The sequence below is a fragment of the Malurus melanocephalus genome, unplaced genomic scaffold (genome assembly GCF_030028575.1).
Source record: "Malurus melanocephalus ecotype Western Australia unplaced genomic scaffold, MMel_1.1 scaffold_582, whole genome shotgun sequence".
NCBI classification, from domain to species: Eukaryota; Metazoa; Chordata; class Aves; order Passeriformes; family Maluridae; genus Malurus; species Malurus melanocephalus.
In genome coordinates, this window is record NW_026623814.1 from 126203 (window position 1) to 152295 (window position 26093).

A 26093-nucleotide genomic window follows, 5' to 3' on the forward strand; every position below is an offset into this window, starting at 1 on the left:
TAATAGCAAGTACTAAAAAATACCACATMAAGTCAAATAATTCCCTGTCTGTAACTAGAAATTCTGAATGCAAGTTGCATGTTTTGAATGCAGTAGCATTCAAACTTACCCAGTTTTGCTATTGTGCAGCAAAAACTAGGAGAAATGTTAGTCAAAACCTTTTCACTAGTGCCTACCAGTGACTATGCTTTCTTTGATTTGTTTGTGGTTTCTTTTTGGTTTTTTTTTTTTTTTTTTTTTTTTTTTTTTTTTTTTTTTTTTTTTTTTTTTAGTAGGAGACATTTCTTTATGCATGAAAATAAATTACTATATTACTCTACTGCTGTAACTCCAGTCTACAGCTGGCTTTTTACAGGAGTTTTTGGAAATATTGCTGGAAGTGTTTTGCTAAGCTTGACTGCATAGCAGGAACCAYGGGGATTACCCAAACATGATGTATACAGAACACTGTGCTGCCACCACACAACCGTGTATACTGTAAGTCTGTGGGTCAGTCACTCACTCCAGAACCACAAGGAAGGCAGTGGAGAAAGTAACAACCCAACACTTTCAAAACCCAAATAGCATTATTAGGAGACTTCTGGCTTGAAAGTGATACTTTTGTTCGGGACAAACTTACCTGGCATAGTTACAAGATTCTGAATAAGTAAACAGGACTTTGCCTGTGCTTTTTGCATGCCAGTAGCTTAACAAATAGTCAGTTTAAAAGATCATTGCCATGGGTATTTCATAAATAATTTTATATACATAAATACATATGTATATATATATTATCTATGTGTCTGTGTGTGTGTGTGTGTGTGTGTGTGTATGTGTACCAATGCATGTCAAATAAAAGCCCTACAAATATTTTAAAAACCCATAGCTTACACTGAGACTTATTTTCTAGGATAAACTATATTTTTAATTAATCACTTCAGAAATCAAAGCTGCCTGTGACCTTTTAAAATGACTATACATATACAGCACACTGTTAGATTAATATTGATTTTTTTTTCCCCCTCCACTGCAAGCAAAGTTTAGACAGTTAGCTTTGATACTGAGAAATAATTATTAAGCTTCAATTTAGTTTCTTAAARGTTCATAATTAGGTTTTTTGATTGTGATCTTTTTTTTTTTGATTGTTAGGTCCAAGTAATCAAGCAACTATGTGCAGAAATTTACCTTTTKATTATATTAGATTATGTTTTGTAGTAGTAAAGCTTGTTTGAAGTGCATGAATAAAAAGTGAAATTACAGGAAGAACAATCTAATACAGCAATAATAGGTGCATTCACTGTGCATCTGAGAGGAGGAGGGGGGAAAAAAGAAGAGTTTTCACTCATTTTGGCCTAAAATGTGTTCAGGTTTCCAGAATTCTGACATCAGAACCCAGATAACGCTGGCTAGAACCATAGGGCTTTACAATAAAAGCTAAAATATTGACCATATGATGGCAAAGAGTCTTTATTTTGTGGTTAACTTATTCTCTTCTAGCTACTCTCAGATGAAGTTGGTGGTGCTGTGGAGGATGATCTCCTTCTTCTTGACAAAGATCGTGATCTTTCAGCACTGTAGGCAACATGCTTATCGTAATTTTGTATCTGGGCTTCGAGGAATTCCCTCTGTTGCTGGCTGATTGTCTGGCTAATCAGTCCAGGAAGAGCTTGAATGCTACCAATTAAAGTTTCCAGTTTAGTTTCCAGAGTAACAATTCTCTTCTCAAAATCTTCGCTTCTTTCATTTAAGTCAGAAATCATGTCATACATGATGTTTTGAGTCTGAAAGTAGAAGGATGTAAGTAAAGGTTTTAGAAACACCTTACAAGGATTGTAACAAGCAGCACAACTCTACCAGGGTTTGTAAAAGAGGATATTATAACAATATCTAGTCTTGTGAAATAATCATCCCTGCAGATTAAATTACAGTAGGCTAAACTTCTACTAGATTTCTTGAGTGGAAATGTCACGCCTTTTAGTAGCACTTTAGAATGTCAAAGTCGAAATCAGTTAAAGATCAGACCTTCTTTGAAAATTCAGGAGCTTGGGAGTGCACCAGGCTAAGCTGTCTGAACAGTCAGTAGTGTAAACCACCAGGAGACTGAAGGATCCAGTGATGTGATCCATCCTTAACTGTTCTCGATTCTGGTTTTAAACATTTCATTCTTGTAAGCAGAGCACAAATGTTCCCTGGCTTTCTCTTTAAAATGAGCAGATTTTCCTGAATTGGCAGTAAGAGGAGTTGAGTGGATTGTTTTTGAAAAGGTAGTGCAAGGAGTAAAAACTCAATTTTATGCTTTTTTGTTTCTGCACTCTCCAGTCTATCTGCCCTCTACATAACACTGTTTTTGATACAACAAATACACAGAGTGCATTTTTAAATGACACAGTGGTCAGTAAAAATGTAATATGAAATGTGCTATTTCATAGAGACTTGGAATTGGTTAAAAGTAATGGCTGCATGTCTGCCTCTAATAAACTGAGACTTCAAACTATTTAAACTACAGCCAAAACTGGATTCATTCAGTAGAAAAACCAGTTGAAATTTATAAGCCATCCAAAGGAAAGAAAATTAATTGAATGATGGCCTGAAGTGTAAACCACTTCAGTATCAGGTGAGTGTTATAGACCATTTCTCTGCCTCCTGTATCAGGATGCTAGCATAACTCTTAAAAGTGAAGTAGTCTACATGAACAGTATCTTAAAAGTCCTTGTTATTTGCCAGAAGCAGTAGACTGAACTGTATTTTCACCTGAAGTTGTCATGGTTCTGTGAAGCAAGAAGGAAATGAACACTGAAGAGTTTAATTTTTACYCTGCAAAAATTGAGGAGGATTTTGAGGTAAATGAAGAGGTGTACAAGAAATCCTTAGGAAGAACCCATTAATGCTTCTAACGTACCCTCAAATTAAGATCACAGTAACTGTTAAATATTAAGATCCAGTGAGAAATCCAAAATGCTGTCAGCTCAGACTTCTAGCTCTCTAGTTATCATAAATTTGTGAAAAATCCTAGCAACAATAAACAAGCAGTTTGCAACTGAGTAGCCTCTTTTACCTTAACTCAAATAGTTTAAAAAAAACATTTAAAAAGCCTTATGATATATCTATAAAGTAGGCAGGTATTATTCATTATAAAAACCTAAATAAATGAAGATCTAAATTTACTTGTYCAAAGTTACTGCTGCACAAGCCAACAGAAAACCAGAACCTCTGACTCCAGTCTAGAGGCACAGTCACTATCACCACATGGCAAACCTCCCTACTACAAAGCACTACACCACTACTGYGCACTCACAGTTCAGCATTTACCATGACCACCGCAGTCACTTCAGCAGCTCTCGGGATCAGCGTCCTAATTGTGAAGTCTTTTTCAAATGTACAAAAAATTAAATAAATACGGMAAATTCAAACATTTGTCAGGATGTTTCATTCAGCAGATGCTACCACAAAATACATAYGTATTTGCATTTGCTACAAATAACAGTCTTGTTGATACTTGCACACATAATGCATAACATTTTCACTTTAAAACTTTTCATTTTGAAAGGATGAATGTTGAAACAATAGTAACTGCCTACTAACCTTTGCCAGGTCCACCAAAGTGTTGGCTTGATCATTCAGTTTCCTTTGTTCCATTTTTACACTTCTTAATCTAAAAAGTGGAATTTTAAGTCAGGTGGTTTTTTTTGGTATGGAGCCATACTAGGRTTTCTAAAGAGCATGCACAAAACTTACAAGAGCAAGTAACTGCACGGACAATGCCTTGACTACTTTGTGTAGAGTCAGAATAGGTCATGTGCCTGCTACAATGAGAAGCATGCTTCTTCAACACCGCAAAAAAAGAAAGAGCAAGGAAATGTGATGTCCTTGGGAATACCATTTGCCATGGTCAAAGTTGAATTCAAAAAGGGAGATAACAGTTTATCCAGACTACATGAAAGAAAGCCAAAACATTCCTCAAAGCCTCAGTATCGTGACAAGTAGATATAGGAAGAAACATAGAACAACAGTTTTTTTGCCATTATTGTTGTAGTAATCAAGAATCTTCCCATGTCTACATGACTAGATACAGGAATTAGCCCTGTTCTGTCGTAAATGGATTGGGTTAGCAGGTGCTGGAACCTGATGAACATACAGTGATAAGTGAGTTTCTCCTTACTTTAAACAGAACTTCCATCTGACCAGCAGCTAAATAATCAACATGCTTGCCAATACATTTGGTTTTCTTAGATAATTTGTGAATCTAAATATGATTGCATTTTAAATTTTCATCAGACATTCTTTTTCAAAGCACTATTTAAAGTTCAGCATTGAAAAACTATGAAAGAAGCAGCAAGGGTATATTTTTTCTTTGATGCATACCTATGTGCATTATTATTAGTTATGCCTATTCTTTGAAAGATACATACATCACYTTTCTTATACATTCCCTGATACAAAGCCCATATTTTCCAGATTAACTGCTAGAGGAGTGGTTTGTAGATTTGATTTTCACAAATAGTCAATTTCTCCCTTAAGTATGAGTCATTTGTTCAAGATCCCATAATAGACACATCCTTGGACTTTCAATGACTTTTCCRGCTGTTCTAGAGCAGGAAACAGGGTTTTGCAAAAATCTATAAACAATGTGTGAGAAGATACCAGTATGAAAAGGGCCAACCAAAGTAACAATTTGATCAAGTGGAAGAAAGTTTGGCAGCATTTTGTGGCAGCTGGGTTGCTAATGCATGGTCTGCCCATTTTTCAGWAATGGTATTACTTAGAAAGCTAGTTCAAAGAAAGCCTTCTTAAAGGTATTCCAAAATCAGAAATTTTCTTTCATATCTTTAGTTTACAAGAATTTCCTTTCATGTCTTAACTGCCATGAGAAAATAAGTTGTGGAGAGTGAAATATCACTTTAAAATATGTTTTAAATATAAATGGAAATAACTCTGTTAAGACAGAAATGAATTAAACACATAAAACTGGCATTTCAGCAGATTGTTAGTGGAATGTCATATTCACTTCTTCCCCTGGAAGCTTCTTTCAGAGCACAACATAAACGTAGACTGTAGGAATGGTGTTTKCAGAAGCTACAAACTAGAGTTTTTCTAAAGCAAAAAATATGAAGCAGTCTTCAAGGTACAGAATTATGTCATTAGAGTCTTGTAACAGAATAATTATTCAAATGTAATGATTTCTGTGGAGAATGACAACCCCAGTGTTTTGGTGACCATTCTCTCAAATAAACTGCAGAATAYATGTTTTCTGCTTTCCATAAGGTTCATTGACTCATCTCTTTGACAGTCAGTATTGTAATTTTAAAATTCCAGGACRTCCATTGTTATTGTAGTAGTACAAGTACCAGTTGACATCAACATGATAATTCATGGTAACCAACCCAACACCTACCACAGGCTGTAAGAATGTATAGGTAATGGCAAGTCTTTAGCTGCAGCAGCCGGATTTAAAGAAAACCAAGAGACTGTCATTGTTTAATTCATTAGGATAAAATTTTGATTTTATGAACTTCACTTATCACAGAAAAAGACCATGATTCTGGATCGCGTTTCCATGGCAGCAATCAGACCACTGAAGTTCACAAATATAAACTCTATTTACTGCATGCAGACAGTGGTAAATTCTGCAAGTTTAGAAAGGAACAGCTTATACAACTTACTTCCGAGCTCTAGTTTCATTTTGTTGAAAAAAAGACAAAACAAAAGAAAACAAAGTGTAAAATATACTAAAACAACCAAATGAGCACAGTGGGCTCGATTCAGCAGGTGGAAAGTCCTAGGGAGTTGCTACTTCTTTTGATCAGTAGCTGCCTGAGGAGGAGTCGAACTCACTTGCATTCATGATGAAGGAAACTGCAATATCTTCAAGCCTTCTCATTAGCTATCATCTGCAGATTTTCTTATTCATACAATACATAACATGCCTTTTAATGATTTCATCTTCATCTTATCTAGTGTGCATGAGAAGCAAAACATCAGACCCACTGAAGGGATTTTAGAGCTGTGACTATGACTGTTATCATGATCTAGTCTGGTTTCTTTCATGAACTTGGCCCTCAAATGCTACATTTATTTTTGTCGCTGGTGAAATGGTTGGAAGGTGAAGGACGGGGGCCAATCTAAACTTAAGAATCAAGAAAGATGTAAATCTATAARTCACTTGAGACTCAAGTTCAAAGATGCAAAGGGATGAAACATTAATTTGCATCCATCTACTCAGCTACAGCAAGAAGAAAGCAAACTACTAGTGCAATGTTTTCATCCATGTGGACTCTTCAGCATATTGAGAAAATAATCTTTTGCTTGTTTTTCTTAAATACAAACGTTTTTTGCCTGTAGTGCAAAGTGGTAAAGGATAGAGAGATGATTAATGTAGCTGTGCAGTCTAGCTGTCACAGCTAGGAAAAAATTACTGTTGCCACCTTCTTCACCCCACCTGATTAATTCCTTTYTAAAGGAGGTGCAGAATACACTTTACATCCTGCTAAGTTCTTCTGGGCTTGAATGATATATAAAGCTGGAGATCGAGCCTGCTGTGCATTTTAGATTCTTTTCTGAACATATTTGCTCATACATACACACACACAGACACATGTACACACACACACACGGAGCATGAACAGTAAAGTTAAAATGTTAAGGAACAACCTTTGCAATCAAAGATTCAAGTCCAGCAAGGATGCACATGTCGTGCTCTCCTCTCTCCCAGAATCCCTGCTACTTCCCTCCACCTCCCAATACTTTAAACTAGGCAGGATGACCAAACTGGTATACAAAAATACATTTTTATATTCAAATAAAAATGCCTCAACTTCTGCTGTCTTTTTATTCCTTGAAGCACTTCCACAATGACATAGTAACATTTAATCCTGCAAATTTGCTAAACATAATACACTAATCAATGTTTACAGAATACTTCATAGCTTAAGCTTAGCTACCTACTGCTTTAAACATCGCTATAAAAGAGGAAAAAAATGATGGTTAGTCTAAACTGACTACAGAAAATGAGTTAACCTAGTCTTTCCTTCCTATCTTTCCTGCAAGATGCTACCTAGATGTTCATCATGGATGCTTCCCTCCCATCTCCACACTGGTTAGCTTAGACATAGACCTACACTCAAAAGTTAACAAACCATCAGTCTGAAATTAAGCTTACTTAATTTATATACTTCTTCCCTGTATCTCATGAGAACTATTTTCATAGGCTGTACAAATGGCTGCCTCAGACTGGATGGTGATAACAAATAAACAACCACGTCCTGACCATTCTTCAAAAGAATTCTGGTTACTGAGGACAAAACTTTGGGGTTTTTCCTCTCAACTATTCAAGGAATAGTAACTGAACCACTGTACAACTCCGCTCATTTTGATGTGCTTTATGACAAATACATACAGCAAATTTTAGATAAATATATGCTTACAGTTTGGTAATACCATGGTACAGCTTAATCCTATCAATGGTTTCAGATCTCAGGCTTGTTTTCAGATCCTCAAGTAGAAGGGAAGAACTCACTTGAATAATGCCAGAGGTGCTCAAAGGTCTCAACTATTGGCATACACTCCCATTTTCTAAATAGATGTCAGGAGTCATAGCTGACATACCAACATTTGATCTTATTACTGAGAGGCAGTTAAATGTTGTAGAGGCAATTAAACCCTGGTGGGCCAGGCAAGGATATTTGATTAATAATCTTTTCATTAAACACTACATAAATACGCTCTTCTATCACATCATTTTGATTTTAAAATATTAGAACACCGATTACAAAGAAAATTGTTATTTTAAAATTTTTCTTCTGTCTGTTGTAGCTTGCATCTTACTACCTGGAAGCAAATGCACAAAAACAAAGGATAGTCTGAGTGGCAAAGAATAAAATTCTAGATAATTCAAGAAGCATGGGAAACTTTTAAGAAACATTGACCAGTTTATATGGACATAAACTTCCAGCATACCTTTTTATCTTATTGAAAACAGGTAATATAATAAAATCTTATCTTTGCCTTACTCAGAAAGAAAATCAACCTCAAGAACAATCTTCTATGAAGGGAAGGGAATGGTGGGGGGAGAGAAGAGAGGGGGCAGGATGGGACTAAGAGTGACTAAAGGAGAAGGAAACTAACAAAAAAACCACTTTGAGACGAAAAACAAAGCAAAATAGTACTTACTGATGAATAGCTTGCAAGAATTTGCGTTGATGTTTCCTTACTTTTGCATGGTCTATTTTTTTAACCAGCTTTGTGTTTTTATAAATTAACCATGTTTCCCTGAGTACATTGGCCGCTGCATTTTTCACCTGTTTAATAAAAGAAAAACACCAGGGTGACAAAAGTAGCATTATGTTATGTTTTCACTATTCAGTGGTATTCACTGGTACTAATCCTTCCTAAATCTTCTAAAATGCTGTCTTAACTGTGGGATGTGGCTATCTCAAGAAGCTGCAGCACTGAGGGGGAAAGCAAGACTGGATGAAGGGGACTGCTGATCAATTTGCTTTTGATATAGATGTGATTTTGGGATAAAATCTTTTTTTATCCAGGAATTTTCTCTTTTAAAGAGTTGGAATTGTTTGGTGTTTACGGAAATATAAATTACAGCAAGGAAATGCTAATGCATTATCTATATGTTATTAAATGTATTTAATAGGATCACAACATTTCTCTTTTTCTTGTTCTATGGTTAGCACCTCTTAATTCTCTAAGCAATTTACATATTTTTCCTTTTGGTTGGTGTTTACATTTTTATATTTTTTTCTTTTTTAACATTCTCCAAGAAGATGAAAAAATACGTTGTCAATTAACATAGGCAGCGTTCTATTCAAAAAGTGCTTTGACTTTTTTTTTTTTTTTTTTAATGAGGCTTTCTTTAAAATGTTAGAGGTAAAAGTACTTATATTCTCTTTTTAGGCCCTCCAAAATTTTCAAGAATGCTTAGAAACATACAAATAATTTGAATGCAATGTTGCTTAATAGCTGAATGACTAGGTTACTTGCTAAGCAAAAYGTCCTAATAATTCATTTTTATTTTCTCTCCCTCCAGCTTTACATCATACCAGTAACTGCAGTGCCAGAACTAAGTCAATGGCTAAGACATTGCAGGAATGTCATGCAATAGCACGACCCAGCAGCAGGACCCCCACCTTTCACTTGTAAGTGCTGGAGAACCTTGTCCTGTCYTCAGTGAAAGCACAATATCACATTTTAGAGACCTCCTCATAATTTCTAACTAGCACCCTTGCATTTCCACAAGGTATGGCTATCTTAAGGCTGCGAAGAAAGCTGCCCACCATCTGCACAACAATTTGTGACCTGATGTGCATCTCAGATTTGTTTCCTTGGTTCACTTTTCATGTGCTTTGAGTTTCATGAGCTTAAAGCTATGAAAGCACCACTTGGATAAATTATTAGACTGACATTGAGATTTATATGAAGAATAGATGAACGGAATAAACTTTAAAARGCATAAATAAATAAACACCACACTCAAAATCTGGCCAATCTCTGGGAGACATTTTAGCCTCAGCTTTCAGATAACACTAGAAAAGTAACAGTGTTAGGAAGGGACAAATTGTCTTCTAYGGTCTAGTATCAACAAGACCTTAACTGACTGCAATAGGAGCTCAGACACCCTTTACACCTATATGAGAACTCTCTTCCCACTCATCCTTAGTCTTTCCCCGCTGTCACTGCTTAGAGGAGATACAGGCTGTTAGTGGTGAGCAGCAGGGAACCAGAGAGCCAGCACAGCCAGAGCAGTGTTCTGAGATACACAGCAGGTAAGGATCAGACAGGGCTCCCCTCAGCAGAGGACCCGTGGCAGTGCAGCGCTGCACTGCTGCAGCCATCCTCCTCCTCTCCTGGAGCAGAACTGCTGTCTCCATCTCAGCCATCAACATCCCTCTGCACCCAGCCATAAGGAGAAACTCTGCTCAGCTCCTGTGGTGTTTAGAAGGACCTTTGTCTCCACATTGGCTCTTCTCAATAATGAAAGTTAAACAAGCTGAGTGGACTGTACAGCTACTACTCATTCTCTTGTTCCCTCAAAACTGACCTGTTTTATTTCAGCAAAGAATTTCTGTTGCCTTGTTTGCTGCATTTTCTGTCATTTAAAATATTTCCATAAATACTAATGGTTTCTGTTTTTTTAAAAATAGGCTCTTCTAAAAATAATATATACAAACATCTTTCAAGGCCCTCCAGTACTGTGTGCCGCTAAATAAACCATGYGCTGCGTACAAAAAGCAATTAGAAACACTGCCACGCCCACAAACCCTGAATATATTGTTTTCTTAAGAACGTCCCTCGCAGCTTGAAATTCTCATTTTCATCTGTCATTTCTCATATTTTAGTTACAAAAATTTAGTTACAAAAATTGTATTTTCATATGCCATTAAACTTTTAGCTCAGTACAATAGCCTTGTTTCACAGCACTTAACTGCTGGTTACATCAATTACCTTCCAGCTACAAGGACACTCTATACAATATTCAAAAATCATCAAAATTTGTCGACAACTTGCAGTTGCCCTCAATTTAGATAAAAATTCAAGGCATTAAATTTCTCATCTTTCAAAATCACACCCAGGATAAAGCTCAGCAGGGATACCGAGCGGGAGACTACCTAGAAACAAATGCAGAAATAAATTAATACACAGTATTCCTTTTCAGTTGTGAATATAAAATGTGACTTACTCTTTTAGTTAGCTGGGTGTCCATCATGAAATTATGCACATGTTTTTCAGCTTTGGTAAGTTCTAACTTCCTTGCCACCACAGCTACCACCAGTGCAGTGCACCCAGCACCCTGAAAACAAYAGAAAAACCCCCAAGGTGTTACTACTGCATTTTGCCGAGTTTTTAGAGGAAGTTTCTCTTTTGCTGTAGAAATATGGCAGGCATCAGGTGACTCATCCCAGATAAACACAGTGAACATGCTGCAGCTATTTCATTTCAGAGTAGTATGAAAAGTCAGTATTTACAGTCTGGTAAATTGTCAAGGCACCAAAATAATTAATGAGCAACATAATTTAAAAGTTCTTTTTTCTTCCTGAAAGGTTTGAAAATTTGAATATGTCCCATTTCTAGTGCATAAACAAAGGGGGTGATAAAAACAACTTTTTAAACCCAGAATATTAGTAACAGAGTACCTGTTCTTAAAAATTTTCTCAAGGTTATAGCAATTGCTAAAAGGAATTAAGATTAGATTAGTATTTAGAACACACACACACAAAAGGGAAGTTTCTTAGGATTTTCTGTAGGGTCTAAAAATAATAGTAAAATTATTATTTACTCACTTTACTATATTTTCCTGTTGTTTTGAGTCTTTCAGTAACCTTTTCCTATATAATTTCTGCTTACCTTATTGCCATATAAAATAGAACATATAAACAAGACCATTTCTTCAAAACTTGGATGGAGAAAATACCAGTTTTCTAATTTGTGCTGTGTATATGTACGCACATGCATGTATATTCACTGGCATGCATGTTCACAGCAGGCTAATGCCAGAAGAAACCTGTCTCTCTGAAATGACAGTGCCTTTATCAACATAACAAATTTAAATGCTTTTCTTATGGTTTGGGTGAAATGCAAAGGAGGCTAAAATGAGCTAGGTAATAAGMAGCAGCATCTATTATACACATCTAGAGGTATAATTTACATTTTTTATGAATTCTGCCACCTTATAAACAAATTTTGACATGTTGTTTTTTTTTAAAAAAAAGCATCAATGTAATTTTAAATATATGAGGCTGCGTTTAACTTGCAGCTTCATTCCAATCTAATTCTTATTGTATTTGTRTCAGTTGCTCCCCAATATAAAGCAATCTGTCCATAGAAGCTTACCACATTCTCAGTCACAGARCTTTCTTCCATTCATTCTTCTGCTCATTCTGTATTTCTCCCATAAATTYATTCTCTATCCCTCATCTCTATAATTGCCTTACTCTCTTCAGAAACTCCAGAAGAAATATCAGAATTTAGCTTTCAAAATACAAAATCCAACAACAAACACAAAGACTGCAAAATAAAGTCAAAAAGGAAACCCTTTTTCACACAGTGTCCTCACAAAAATGAATCTTGTCTCTCTGTGTACTCACTGAGGCACACAATGAATCTTGTGAAAAACTTCAATTAATTATTTTTCCATTCCCCAGGTAGCTTGTTCCAAGAAATCCATCYGATCTCTCTCAAAAACCTAATTTTCTGCATTAGTTCTCACCTACCAAAGCTTCCATTCTCAACAGCTCTCAGCGTTCCTTCAAATGAGTCTCTCAAAATTTTGCTGCATTTCCTGCTTCTCTCCTGTCCTCAATACTAAATGTTTGCTGCTCTCTAGCTCTCTGTTCTACAATCTTGTGGTAATTGAAGTCCAAGGGAAATTACTTGAAGTTTTGCCCTCTCCATGAGTAAAAATGCTTCCTCTGCTTCTCCAGACCCCATCAACCATTAAAAAGGAAGAAGACAGCCCAAACAACCTAAGGCTAAGCAKTTCAGAAGTCCACTGAGCCTTCTGAGAAGAGGAATAGGCAGGAGATGCTCYAAGATATCCCACCTCCCCAAAACCAGACAGTGTTCTTTAGGTCTTCTTCCTGTCAAGGGAAATGCTCATATGCAGAAGACTTCTCTGTGGGCAAATAAATTAATAAATTAACCCATATAATAGCAAGGAATGTAGATAAAAGCAGGTATATTTGGTTCAGTATGCCAGGAAAACCAGGGCCAGATGCTGACTTAGTGACATAACTGAAGTGCTGCCTGCTCACAGCAAGAATGCTAGAATGGAAATGAGCTTATTAATACAGACCCCACTGGCATAAAACACCTGTTTAAGCCAATTTACTTGGGGAGAGAAATACTATACTGTTCTTTCCAGTCCCCCTCAAAAAGACTAGAGGAATGGTGACAGGCAAAAGAGTTTGGTTTGAGGCAAAAATCATTCCAGCCTTTGTGATTAAGTCTTATGCTTTTTCAAAGTGGCACAGCAGTTATAAGGGCCAAATGCTRTTAAAACCAGCAGTTTTATGTTTCACATAAAACATACTGCCTGCAGCGTCACAATTTTCTCACTGGCAAGCTATGACAACCACCTCTAGGGTGGATATGTACTGCTGCCTTCCTCACCTCCAGAACATCTTACTATGATGGCAAGACATTCCAGATTCAGTTTAAATCTCYTGGTTTTGTGGTGTATGATGGGATCTCAGGATATGCAAATAGAAGGCTTTTTAGCATTTCTCCAGAAGTAGGAAGTATCATGCTATCTGCATGTTTATATTTCACAGTGCTTTGAAGGAAAAAAAATAATTATTCATAACAGCTTACAACAATGAATAAAATTCCACTTAAACTACATGATGCTAATTAGTATCTTACATTACAGTGATCTGCAGTATTATCTGGSTCCCCTGAAGAGCTCAACATACTTAAAATGCCAATAAAGTGAGAATGAGTCCAAATTGCTGAAATTAAAGAGGCAATAGTTATTTTAAAAACTGGTAGTATTGTGTGCATGATACTTGCCATGGTTTTTGAATATACTGATTCATAGGAAAGTCAGTAGGTCAGGTTACGTGCTCAGCTTTTTTCTTATATCAACACTATGTAATGCAATAACAACATATTTATTAAAATTACTAAATCTAAATAAAAACACCAATAATTATTTCTATTAAAATTACTCAATCTAGGTAAAAACACTAATAATTATTTCAACTGCAGAATATTGCAATTATTTCAACTTTTGTTCTAGAGAACAAAATTCTACAAAGTCTTCTATTTGATTCCTGCATTTTATAATTTTCAACATCACTATTTATATCCTGTTTTGAAGAAAACAATAAAGTAAATCACTGCTTCAAGCTATTGTTTGGGAGAATTATATGTAAGACGCAGAAAATGAAAAAGGCAGAAATGCACATATTTTCAAGTGTCAACGCAGTAATCAATTCYATTTGGAACTGTAATTCCATAGTCAGCTGCCTGACCATCTCCTGCATTACAGAGTTATTGCARTGTATTTAGGCTTGGTAAGTAGCTTGATTTTATGGGTACTTAGGACATAAATTACTACAATACATGCAGTGTAAGCAAATTGATCAAGTCAAAGTTAAGGTTTGACTACACTGCTCATTTGCTCCCTTAATGGAAACAGGTAATAATAGCATTAACCATCCATTAATTAGGTGTTCAAGTAGTCTATGATCAAGCATTTGCTGGCAACTACCAGTTTTAAAAAGTGATGTACCTGAAATTTTGTATTTTCTGAAAGACTGTACACGTGGAATGAAATCATCTACTAAAGCATGAGAAGCGCTCAAAGATCACAGATTTARGAACAGGCTTCTCTAAAACAACAAGATTGGGACTTTGCTGATGAGCTSAGCAATGCCTATTTCCTGTTTGCAAGGACCAGAAGATGAAGCACATCCATCTCATCCTGAATGCACAGTATTTCTTCCTTGATGTGAAATGCAGCATATTAGACCACAGTAAAAGCAAGAAGTCTGAAAACAAACAGATCCTCAGCCTTCCAGCTGAGAAAATCAACCAACTCTGGACTTCACAGTGGCATCAGATCTCTGACAGTGATGTAGAACTTGCATTTGTGAGCAGTACAACCTTTAGTGTAAGGTTCACTACCATTTACACAGGACAGTTGATTGTCAATCTATTTAGCTGTTGTCCCTTATGAAAATACTTTGATGTGACTGCAAACAATTTGAGGACATTCTTTGTACCTTTAACTCTAAATGTGCTGCTCCCGTTAAGAACAAAGAATGGTGCCTCAAGTTCAAGTGCTCATGCAGRCAAGCAACAGCCTGTGAAAGCCATTCTCCAGTACCCTCTTTGATGCCTAGAATCCAAAGTCAATTTCCCTGATAGAAATGTAAGTAGAAGTATATGCTGACATTTTACTCATAAACACTTAGGCACTTGTTAAACACTAGTAGGTTAAAAATTTTCTCAGTTACATAAACCTAAATGGTGACTGATACTCCTTAAAAAATTAATGGAAGGATGGACTAAATTCAGGGGGGGAAAATAATGTCATAAGGCATTGGCTTCTTGATATCAAGCCCATGCCACTGGAGATGGGAAAAAATTAGAAAAGTGAAATTAATGATATTTTAAGTCATACTTTAAATTTAGCAACTGAACAAAATGCTTAAACATGATCCTCAGTAAAAAGTACAGCTATTATTTCATGTTATCTTTCACTCTACCCTCAGGCATCATAAACAGCAACTCTTCCCATCTTCTGCACAGTCTGTCCTCTTGACACTCAGTTTTGAATTATTGCAAGCCTCCTTTCAGCTGCTTTAACAAAGCACACTATGTCTTAGACACTTGAGAGATTGCTGCAATGGTTATTTTCTTTGTCATTCTTATGATGTTACTCTGCTCTGTGTTGATGTWGTCCCTTCTCTAYGGCATCRTATACAGAACATTTGCCCTCAGCTGCAGTATTTTATAACTCCTCACGGATTTCAGCTCTAATAAGCTCTTTCAGACAAGATCCTTTGCATCACCTCTTTACTTAGTAAAAGCTCCCAAGAAACACATAGAAATCTGATATATAGTTTTCTTTTAAAATCTTCCCCTCCTTTGTTTAGGATTTTACTTACTACAAATCCTAGCAAAAACAATGAAGGTACATCACATTCTGGTACGCCGAGATCATACATAATTCCTTGTTCCCCATCCTGTTTGCTTTATGGGAATGATAAACTGTTCAGTAATTTGGACTATGTATTTTTGCTGTCTTTATTCAGTACTGGTATCAATAGGATCAGGTGTTAAAGAGTCCTGAAGCACTACAGGAATATAAACAAGAATTAATGAAGGTGGTAGGGCTGTATTACCCAGTCATATTGTGCACATCATACTAGACCCTGACCTTGCCATTTTCCTCCTTGTCAAAGTTATCCATCAAGATTCCTACTACATACCAGCTGAGATGCCTTTTGCAGTTCAGTCACAATCCTGTTCTGTTCACTTATGCAACACACCCTGAGCTCTCTGCTGGTATCAGCACAGTCACCATACCAAAGCTGACTGATTAAAAGTTACTACAGAGATTTTATGTTATGGTAAACCATGGCAGATATCACCAAGGCAGCTGGAGGGGCAAAGCTGGTGTTTCCCAAAGTGCACAATGAAAATGTGGGTATGGAATCTGGATCAAGACCATGCCTTTACTACCACTCACAAGTGCTGAGACTGAGGTTCACATTGCTGCGATATAATGATGGCAAAACTGCAGAGTTCAGACTTCAAGGGAAGTCAAGCATGTACACATAATATTCTGGACAAGGCCCAATTTTAGTGATAGCCACAGTGGTGCTTTCAACTCTTCAACCAAGGGTTTATCTGAGGCAAATAAAGTTTAGCACTGGCTGCATTTTCAGTTAGTATTGAAAGCAGCATTTGGTCAGTAGAGAAACCCTGCACTTTGCCAACTAAATGCCTGTGGCATTGTCATTTGGTTCTTTTTTTTTTTTTTTATAAGGTTTCCAAATGCCTTCACAAGGCAAGGGTGAATTGAATCACTCCTGCAACGACCTGAAGGAGGGTGCTGTTGGTGTGTATCAGTGTCTCAGCTGAAGGTCTTCTGGCATCTTTGGTTTACTGGACTGGAAGTGAAGTGCAATCTTTAGTGGTGTAGGTGTCACAAAAATGTCCTGCTATACTTGCCTGTAGCTGAAAGTTGCCACAACTCTTGCTCACTTCCCTTGGAATCCACTGAGGGACAGAGAAGGTGCATTTTGCAGACATATGGTTCTGGTGGGAAATTTAGCTCTGCACCAGAAAAGGCACAACATTCCTCCTGCTGCTCTGCATAAAATGAAAATCCTGTAAGAATTTAAACAAGTATTTTTTTCATTTGGCTCTCTCAAAGGTGGACATACAGAACCACCAGGGAAGGGGGAAAAAATTGTTGCTTGAAGTCAAAAAACCTCTTCAAAATAAGACAGACAGAGGCTATGGTGCTGTATGGATGTGGTTTTGCATTTCTCWTTGATTACTGGGAGAGATGTGTAACCTTGCAAGACTGAAGAAAAATAAGATGAGTAATAGGACAACAACGATGCCATCTCAAAAGGGTGATCTAAAATACCTCTGCATCATTTATATTTTCATGTATTCAGTATTTGCCTGGCAACTATTGTCTTCAGTGGAGTTTGTCTGCATCACATCTAGGATTTTATTGCAACATTTAAACTTCTGATCTATACAAGAGTAGATGAGCAGACTTGTTTACTTTTAGTCAATCCATTAGGCTTTTAGAAATGTTGCAAAAATGAAAATTATGAAGACCATTAAATGTTATGTATAAATGTGAAATTGACTAAATACTGTCACCACACAATAATGGGTAGTCATAAGTGAGGGTGAAGTAAACTTCTTGAGTAATGGAAGTTGGATACTAGGAGAGACATCTGGGACAGCACAGAATATAATGATTTATAACATGAAGACARTATCTCTTCTCTAGGGAAACATATAAATTATTGAAGGGTTAGCTCAGAGAAGCCTGACAGTTGAATATGCCCTGATGACTGGGCTTCTTGTAAACCTCCAGTGGTCATAAAAGACAAAACAACCCTGGTTAGTTTATTCCTATACACATAAAAAACTTYTTGCTGAGCAATGGTTGAAGTGTGATTTCATTAAATGAGCATGCTTAACAGCCTATAAGGCTGATAGGAAATGTCACTTTAATGGTTCAGAATGATGGCTACTGATGATGTTCTTGTTCAACACCGCTGTTGTAAATACAAAAGCTTCATGAGAATATGTGTAGAAGTATGTGAAAACTGCTATATTAAATCTGAGRTTATTGCAGATGAAATTACACTTTCTCAGAACAAAGAAGTTTTGCTGCAATAGTCATCCAGCAATACCTACATAATCCTCTAGTAATACCTACATAAACAAAGATAGCATGAACACAACTGCTGCCAGGAGCTAATTGCCTCTGAATTTGCTGGAATGCATCCATAACTAGGCCTAAGGGGAAAACAGTTCCCATGTCCTCTGACACTTCAAAAACATACCTGATCTACTGGTGCAAACAGAAGACCTTCTGAAGAAGCTTTTTCCCCCTAATTTTTCTAATTTTGAAAGATAGTGAAACCTTTCAAGAGATGTTATTYACTCAAATGGAGCAGAGCCTCTGCCCATTCTCTCAGATTTCAGATTACTGCCTTCTCAAYCCCTGCTTCATGGAGCTTCTCAACTCGGTCATTTTGGAGCCTCYCAACTCAATTTTGAGAGTTTTTGTTTCTTTACTTCAGTTAAATATTTCATTCCAACAAACCACAGACCTAAAATAATCACAAACCATGTTTGTTCCCTACAAAAGTTTCCATTTCTGCAATTTGTTGTGCTGGAACAACAATAATATAGGGGCTGATAGAGTTTCTCATCGGCCCAGTTTTTAATAGCATTACCCTTAAGAATTCAGGCAWCAGTAACCGTTTTCTCCATAAAAATTTTCTGTCCAATACACTGTCTACTTAGGTTGTACTATGCTAGAAGGAACACACACAATCTGTTCCAAATCCTGTTGTCACATTATTCCTATATTATCAGAACCTGAATTAAACTCTAGCATACATCTGAGACATGACTGATGCTATCAATTTGCATAGCATTTGAAAAGCTTTTCATAGTTTCTGTACTCTCAGGAAAGTAAAAACTGATCAGTGTTCTAGATTTTTGAAATATCCTCTTATCCACAAAACTAGTCACCACTGTGCTCTAATTAGAATTGATGATACCTTTTCAGCTTTTAGAATGTAATTCAAAATAAATTTCTGCTTTATAAACCATGTTTCTCCTATGCACTACACAATTATACAATGTGAAMAAAAGTTTTCATAAAATCACACAGTGTTTCAGACATTATTACGCACAAYAATTTATGACCTTTATGTTCACTATCCGTAAGGTTCTATAAAATAAYTTTCGTATTTGATTGCTAGAATCTGATGTTTACCTTATTTTTCTCTTTTTCAGGACTCATCCCAGAACACATGTAGACAATGATAACTATGCAGTTAGAATCTACTTCTTTCCCCCCTCTTTTTCTTTCAATCTAGCAGCTATTAAATGGCAAAGATAATACAGTTCAGAATTTGCTACCAAAAAAAAATACGGTTAGAAACTACTCTCTAAGTGCCATATTCCTCTTTTTAGATAGTTTTCTGTATTTGCTGGTAAAACCAGGCTGAGTCTACAATTACCATTTGTACAAACATTACAATTTAGTCTTAGATGAGGAGTCCTCTATTCTCATAGCAGAAATACCTTATCCTCCTCACTTTTTTCCTGATTCACAGGTAAGAAACTGTGATTTGTTTAGAACTAAATGCAGACTTCCAAAGGACATTATAACCTTCAGCATGAGAAGATTTAAAACCAGGTCTTATTAATTTTAGATTAATAATTTGGAACTAATAAAAACTATTGTCCCTAAAGCCAGATTCTACACAACGACTGCATTTCAAGAACTCTAATAAGACAATTTCACCTATATGAGTGGTCTTCAAATAGCTGCAAGATGCCACTTAAAATTTTTGCAAGAAAAACTCTAATCTTGTCCACATCCATTGTATAACTTTAACAAACTTTCCTTATTTATTTGGTTCTTTCAACCTAACAATCTCTTTGAAGTTCATTTCCATAACAGACGCAATTAAACTCTAATTTCCACATTAGCAAAGCAGACACTTTGAAATAACATCTATTTCATTTATATCAAACTTCATCAAGCTACACCAAACCAACYCAKGTATCCYGGGACAGGACAATTGCAACTAATTMATTTTATTTGTAGTAACATAGGTTTGTCCTACATGTCTGCTTCTAACTGTTGCTGGGTGGATTTGCAGGAAGATTYGGCATCAGAAACTTCACATCATACAAAAAACACACCACCTCAATACATAATGCTGCATCTAAAAGGAAAAATGACCTTCTTAAAACTTGCAACAGGTTCTTGTATTTGGAGTCAGAAAAATTGATTGCAATTTTATCTTGTGTAACTTCAAAAGCTTGCAAAGGTCTGTAAAAGTTGTCCATCTCATAGTCCATAATTATGCATCTTCCCATCTCTTCTCACACTCCTCSTTACCAATTTCTACTGATCTTCTATAAATTTTTGCTAACTTCATTGTTTGCCTTATAAAGTGAGGAAAATTTTGCAAACTTCTCAAAGGTCCTAGTTGTGAAAAGTCATTAAGAAGGTTTAAGTGCAGCCTACACACACAGTTCCATTTACAAACCATACAAGGATCTCTCCATCTGAGATCACCGTGCTGCTGAACATCTGAGAGATCTGCTTGGGTGTGCACTGCCAACCAGGCAGGGCATTGCCAGTAGGCATAAAACATGTGCAAATACAGTAGCCAGACAAGCTGCACGGCATGGTGAAGATGCCATAGGTCTCCCAATTTCTTCTCCTGTTCCAAGAACAGTGACAGCAACTGTATTTGTATCCACCACACTCTTGCAGATCTACCTAATGTATACAGAGGGCATTTGCTATCAATTCATATTCCACCTGGCCCATAGTCTGTTATTTTTACTTGTGAAGTCTCATTGGAAAAAAACTGATTGGTAATTGAGTTGAAGCATCCCATTCAATTTCACTTGCTTGTCTGTAAAGCATCTCTGCCTTGACCCATCTGTGTCARTATTTTCATGTAATGCAATTCACAATGTATTTGCTGCTTCAGATGTCAGGGAATTACTTTCTCAAAGTAAAATACACACTTTTATTTTACTACATCCCTTCGGCAATTAACCTTGTGTATCTTTTAATTAGACAATCAATTGTTGCTACTGAAATAAAAATCTCTAGGTCTGTTTTTTGAGCATCTTGTATTTTCCACAAGAAACATTAGTTACTGTACAATTTTCAGAAGAGTAATTGGATTGAAAGAATGATATTCAAGACCTGTAAGATTTTTGGTATTGCAGGTTAAGCTAGAAGAGAGTTATTATATTTACTGTGTCATACTTCACATTGCTCAGATCCTTTATAAAAACAAAAGAAAATAAAAGAAAAAGCAACCCCCCCTCCCCCCAAAAAAAAATAAACAGGGTAATTTCAGCATCTGACTTTTTCGCCTTGCTCCATAATTTTTTTCAAGGATGACATTAATGTAATTAGTGGGGAGGCTTTCACTATTGTTTTAGCTATCATCACGCAGCAGCTACTTGGCTCATTTTTTTGAGAATGCTTTTTTGTTAAATGCTTTCTGTCTCTGGAGACATTTATCCCAAACTCATTACCATGAGATTCTGATTGGAGTCTTCATTCTCCCAAARCAGCTGCAGAACTTATAATCACTAAAAAAAACCAATCAGAGACATGAAGGTATCATCCACACATTTTACAAGTCTACTAGATATAAGAAAGAGAAGCCAATGTGTGAAAATGGTATTTGTAATTCCATACTTTAGTTTTTTCATGGAAGCAATGGAAGCTACTTTATATCAGGATTCTGTCATTCTGCAATCCCTGCACTGTTAGGTGGCAATAAACACTGCTTCTCCATCTCTTTTCCTTGTGAATTTAGGACCACATTTTGTTCTCTCTGGCATCAATATCCAACACAGAAAGAGGAGGAAAGGCAAATACCCCAGAAGATGGCATATTTGAGCTCAGCCAAAAGCCTTGAAAATGGATTTTCTGCTTTTAGCCTGGACCTTCCAACTCAACTACAATCTCTGTATTTAAGGAGATACGCATTTGCCACCTTTGGCAAAATTTACTGGAAGCCTTTATCAATAAATGTCAAAGACCTGAAATCTATCCATTTTCACTTTTTAATTTTATTTTTTTCAATCTTTTGTAAAAAAATCCTTAAACAGTACAAAAAGATGCCTATTTTATTCTGTGGACATAAAATATGCACTTACTATAAACAAAGACTCTACCAACATATCTGCTCAAAAGGGGCAACGATTTGATACCATCTGCTTTCAGCCACAATCCCAATATAGCTGTTTTAAGAGAGGTAGATATTGGAAATGCATTACTTATAACCAGTGGCAAAAACTAAGAAGCARGTATGTATCTTATTGTTATATACACTGCATATATGACACACTCAGCCTTTCTCACTCACAGGGACATTTGCACACAAGTTGGTTTCAATAAGAGAGGCAGAGCCCAGAACTTTTTTTACATTTTTTTTTTTTTTTACTGTAGATATGCATAAATTTATCCAGTGTTACGACACCCCCAGATTTACTCCCTGCTCAACTTTGACTAAATGGTGAAGTACAAAAAAGTCAAAACCAGGCCTGAAATACACTAAATAAATATATATTGATTATGCATGACCTAACAATTGCTGCAAGTTATCAATGGTAGCCAAGGCTCTTACTGTGCAAATTGCACAATGTAATTCCACTTAAAGCAACAGATTGCTATAACACGTCATTAGACTTGTAACAAACAGAGTAGAAAACTATGCCCAAAGACTCTAAGAGTATGTCTCTTTATGAATAACTTAATTTTAAGGAAAAAAGTCAGAACTGAAGGTTCATTATTAGTATTGGTCCAATTACATATGCCCAAAGATGATCGAAAGGATATGATACCTTGACATTTAATGAAAGACTTTACTGAGATTTCTGAAGCTATGACTTAAGTCAGGGTGGAATTTGTTTCTCTGTATTTCATTACACTGCTACTAAATTATTACCTAAAAAAGAAGAAAACTCCATTTCATTGCCAGGAATGAAAGACTGTGGGAATGGTCCAATTAAGTATACACTTTGCAAGCCAGCAGATAAATATTTCTTTATGACTACCAAAGTTTTGAGATTAATTGCAGCAAATGTAATCTCATATCCAATTAAYAAATTCACTCACCATGATTCCAGTAAGTAAACAGACTCCTTTTCCACAGTATGTATTTGGTACCATATCCCCATATCCAATGGATAAAAAAGTTATTGAAATCAACCACATTGCCCCGAGGAAGTTGCTAGTAACATCCTGTTGGTCATGGTATCTGAAAAGAAGAAGAAAATAATTTCTTTATCATGAAAACATAAGTTAAAATATTGTGCTCTCAGAAAAAAAAAAGCATTAAGCCGTCATACAATCATTCTTGCATATAATCTCTTTTTAAAAGCAGCTGTAAGGAATTAAATATAACCAAAATACAGTTACATCAGCAGTAAAGAATCAGAAGGTATAAAAATAGCCCCAGTAGTAGAGATACTCGTGATGGTTTTTAATTCAGTATTTGGTTATTATCTGTAAAATAGAAATCTCTTTGTTTTTTAGCAGAATCTCTTCACCAGGGATACAAGTCCCAGTTATCCTCTGCAGCAGCACAAGACACCAGTCCATAATAGGTGCCGCTGTCTGAGGCAAACATGAAAGTCAGAAAAGGTTGAGTGCAGCAGACAGCAGAGTACATCTACACCTCCTTGGCCTAAAGACAAGTCTATGATGAGAAAATCGTGAGCTATCAAGTAAAGGCTGACTTAGACAATCTGTGGTCTTCCCTCTCCTTGTACAAGTTCAAGGTAAATAGAAAAGTATGCCATTGCATTTCTTACTATCAATACAAGTTTACCTTAACTATAGCAAAAACTCCCTTTAATATTAAAATATTATTTTAAGTGAAATTTCATGATGCACCATTTCTTGAYTTAGTTTCAATATTGTAGTGGAATATGTTCATTTTCTTCTTCAATTACACCCGAAGTTCAGATTAATAATCTTGTCTTCATATGACATATGTACCTAATAGAACATAAAGCTACATTTTACGTCTAAAAATTAGTTGTCACCCCCCAGTCCGTGGTGGGGAAAAAATGCCTAATAGCCTGAAGTAGGTGGCATTTTGCTCCCTGGACAGAGCAGCTCTGAAATAGAGGATAAACAGAGGATATCTGCAGCAGCCACTGCACACTCCAGGCTGCAATCACCCCTACAGCTGCGGTGAAACCTCAGGTTAACTATATGTTGTTATATTCCCCAAGGGTATTATTTTAGCCAGTCCCTAAATCTGTGTCTGACAGGGGGTCACAGAGAGCCATTTATGAATTAGCTCACCAATCTGTAAACAACCTGCTTCCCACAACTGAAATAAGTGCTTCCCCTTCCTTCCTTTCCAGACCACAGTCTCCGTGAATGCAGAACAACACTCAGGCAACTCTCAGGAAATTCCCAATTCTCTCACTTGCCACATATTCACTATAAATATCTGCAAAATGCTGTCTTCAAAGTCCCACCTATGCTCTGATAATTACAAGCTCTTTTACTGATGAGTAAAAGCTCTTTGACTGCCAGAGACCACAGCAATCATTCCAATCATGTCTGTTCCGTACTTCACCTGCATTTTCCTCTCTCCTGGTGTCAGTATACAAGCTTTTGAAGTTGTTTTGTTCTGCCTAGAACAAAACTTAGAACAAGATAGTAAAAGATGACATTTGGAGCTCCTAAGGACACAAGTAATGATAATCACAACAGCAAAAAGAGTAAAAAAGAAAGAACAGCAGACTTGATTTAACTCATGACCACAGAGCTTTGCATAGCTGACATTTGCAATCTGACTGTTTTTATTCCAGACTGCACTAAATGCTACAGATTTTAGTCTTGATTCACAAACTTAGCAAATAAGACCTGTGAAATACATGGATATAGAGAGAGAAGCACAGTCATCCCATCCAGGAGGCAAGAAGAAAGCCTGTGTACCTATCATGCTAATGACTAGGAAGTACCAAATTAGAAATATGACCCACAGGGTCAGGATGAGCCTCACAGAAAGGCACTAAAGCCACAGTACATTCAAAGGCTAGCAACCCAGCTAAATACTAACAAATGCTCACATAAATATTTGTAAAACATTTAAGGCCTCTCTTTGGATTTTGAACCTGCCATTTCCATTCTTCATGTGACTGAAAACAGAATACTCAAAGACAACTCAGTAAGTTCCAGAACTGAATATCACATAAGGAATGTAATATTCAAAAATACTCCTTTCTCAAGCCTTGATGGTAAAGAGATAATGGGAGACTATGCACTTATCCTCCTTGATCCACGTCAGAAAATACACAACCCAACCTACAGATAGAATCTTTAAAAAAGGTGACATAGAGTTAAAWTTTAAACAGCACATCAGAAGCTTTTCAAATTTAATTGGAGACATTAAGGTTTCCTAGATGAATTTTTCATTAAAGCCATCTGTATCAATATTTGTTAGCACAATTCAAGGATGTGTTCAAATGTTTTCATCTTGTTAGCTCAGGCCTGCTGGATTTGCTACTCTGAATATTTCACTTGGTTGTGGTTTTTGGGTGATAGTTCAGCAATCAAACATTGCATGTTTAATTTAAAAATCAACACCACGACTTATGAATTTCTTTACTGCGACTACAAAACAAAGAATATTTTGTGCCCTCCCTATTGCTGCAAAATGCTCAAACACAGTAAAGCATGCACATTACCTAATTTGCCTAACTTAATCTTTCAACAAAACCTAAAAACTTTTTCTTTTGCAACCATACACGGAAAGTTGAAGGGCTGACTTTGCAACCTGAAAATTTATAAATAAAATTGAGACAATATAAAAGGGTGTCACTCTCATRATAATACTATAATTTCTTTGCCAGATTTTTAGGAATGTGGTTTACTCTTGTCTCTTATTTTTTGCAGCCTCGCTTAAGATTTTTGAATCTCTGTGGCTAGCAGTTCTGGTATGTGTCTACACCCATCTTCCTTTTCATAAGATTACAGTTGTGCTAGCATAGATTTCCAGGTACTCTACTCAGTCACTAGGCACCACTATCACTTGGGTTTCAAGCCTGAACCAGCAAAACCAGGGGAGTCTTCTGCTACCCTGTGTCCACAATCAGGTAGAAAATTATTACATCTGTATCAAAGTGGGAAAAGCTTTGAGAAAGTAGTATATGCAGCATCTTATTTGTACAGTCATGGAAATGGCTAAAAATTAGCATCAGAAGTATTTAAAATGCTTTGTTTTGTGGAGGGGGAAAGAAATCAACCCACTGCCCTTTGATCTGCTTTCAAAGCTATCCCAGTATTAAAGACCAAACTTCTCCATTTATGCAGGGAATAGAAA

The 26093-nt window shown here is 36.3% G+C and overlaps 1 protein-coding gene across 2 annotated transcripts in view; it reads right to left on the reverse strand.

Moving 5' to 3' along the window:
• Positions 1-276: 276 nt before the first annotated feature.
• The window catches only part of KCNN2 (potassium calcium-activated channel subfamily N member 2), a 67462-nt gene continuing 41645 nt past the window's right edge, over positions 277-26093 (reverse strand). The window contains exons 4-8 of one of the 2 annotated variants that reach the window (XM_057382717.1): positions 22868-23009; positions 10667-10777; positions 8146-8273; positions 3562-3631; positions 277-1760 (exon numbers count right to left, since the gene is read on the reverse strand). In XM_057382717.1, the coding sequence (XP_057238700.1) occupies positions 1473-1760; positions 3562-3631; positions 8146-8273; positions 10667-10777; positions 22868-23009 (739 nt within the window). In that variant the 3' untranslated portion in view covers positions 277-1472. The remainder of the gene's footprint in view (positions 1761-3561; positions 3632-8145; positions 8274-10666; positions 10778-22867; positions 23010-26093) is intronic. The other variant, XM_057382718.1, reaches the window with a different exon arrangement.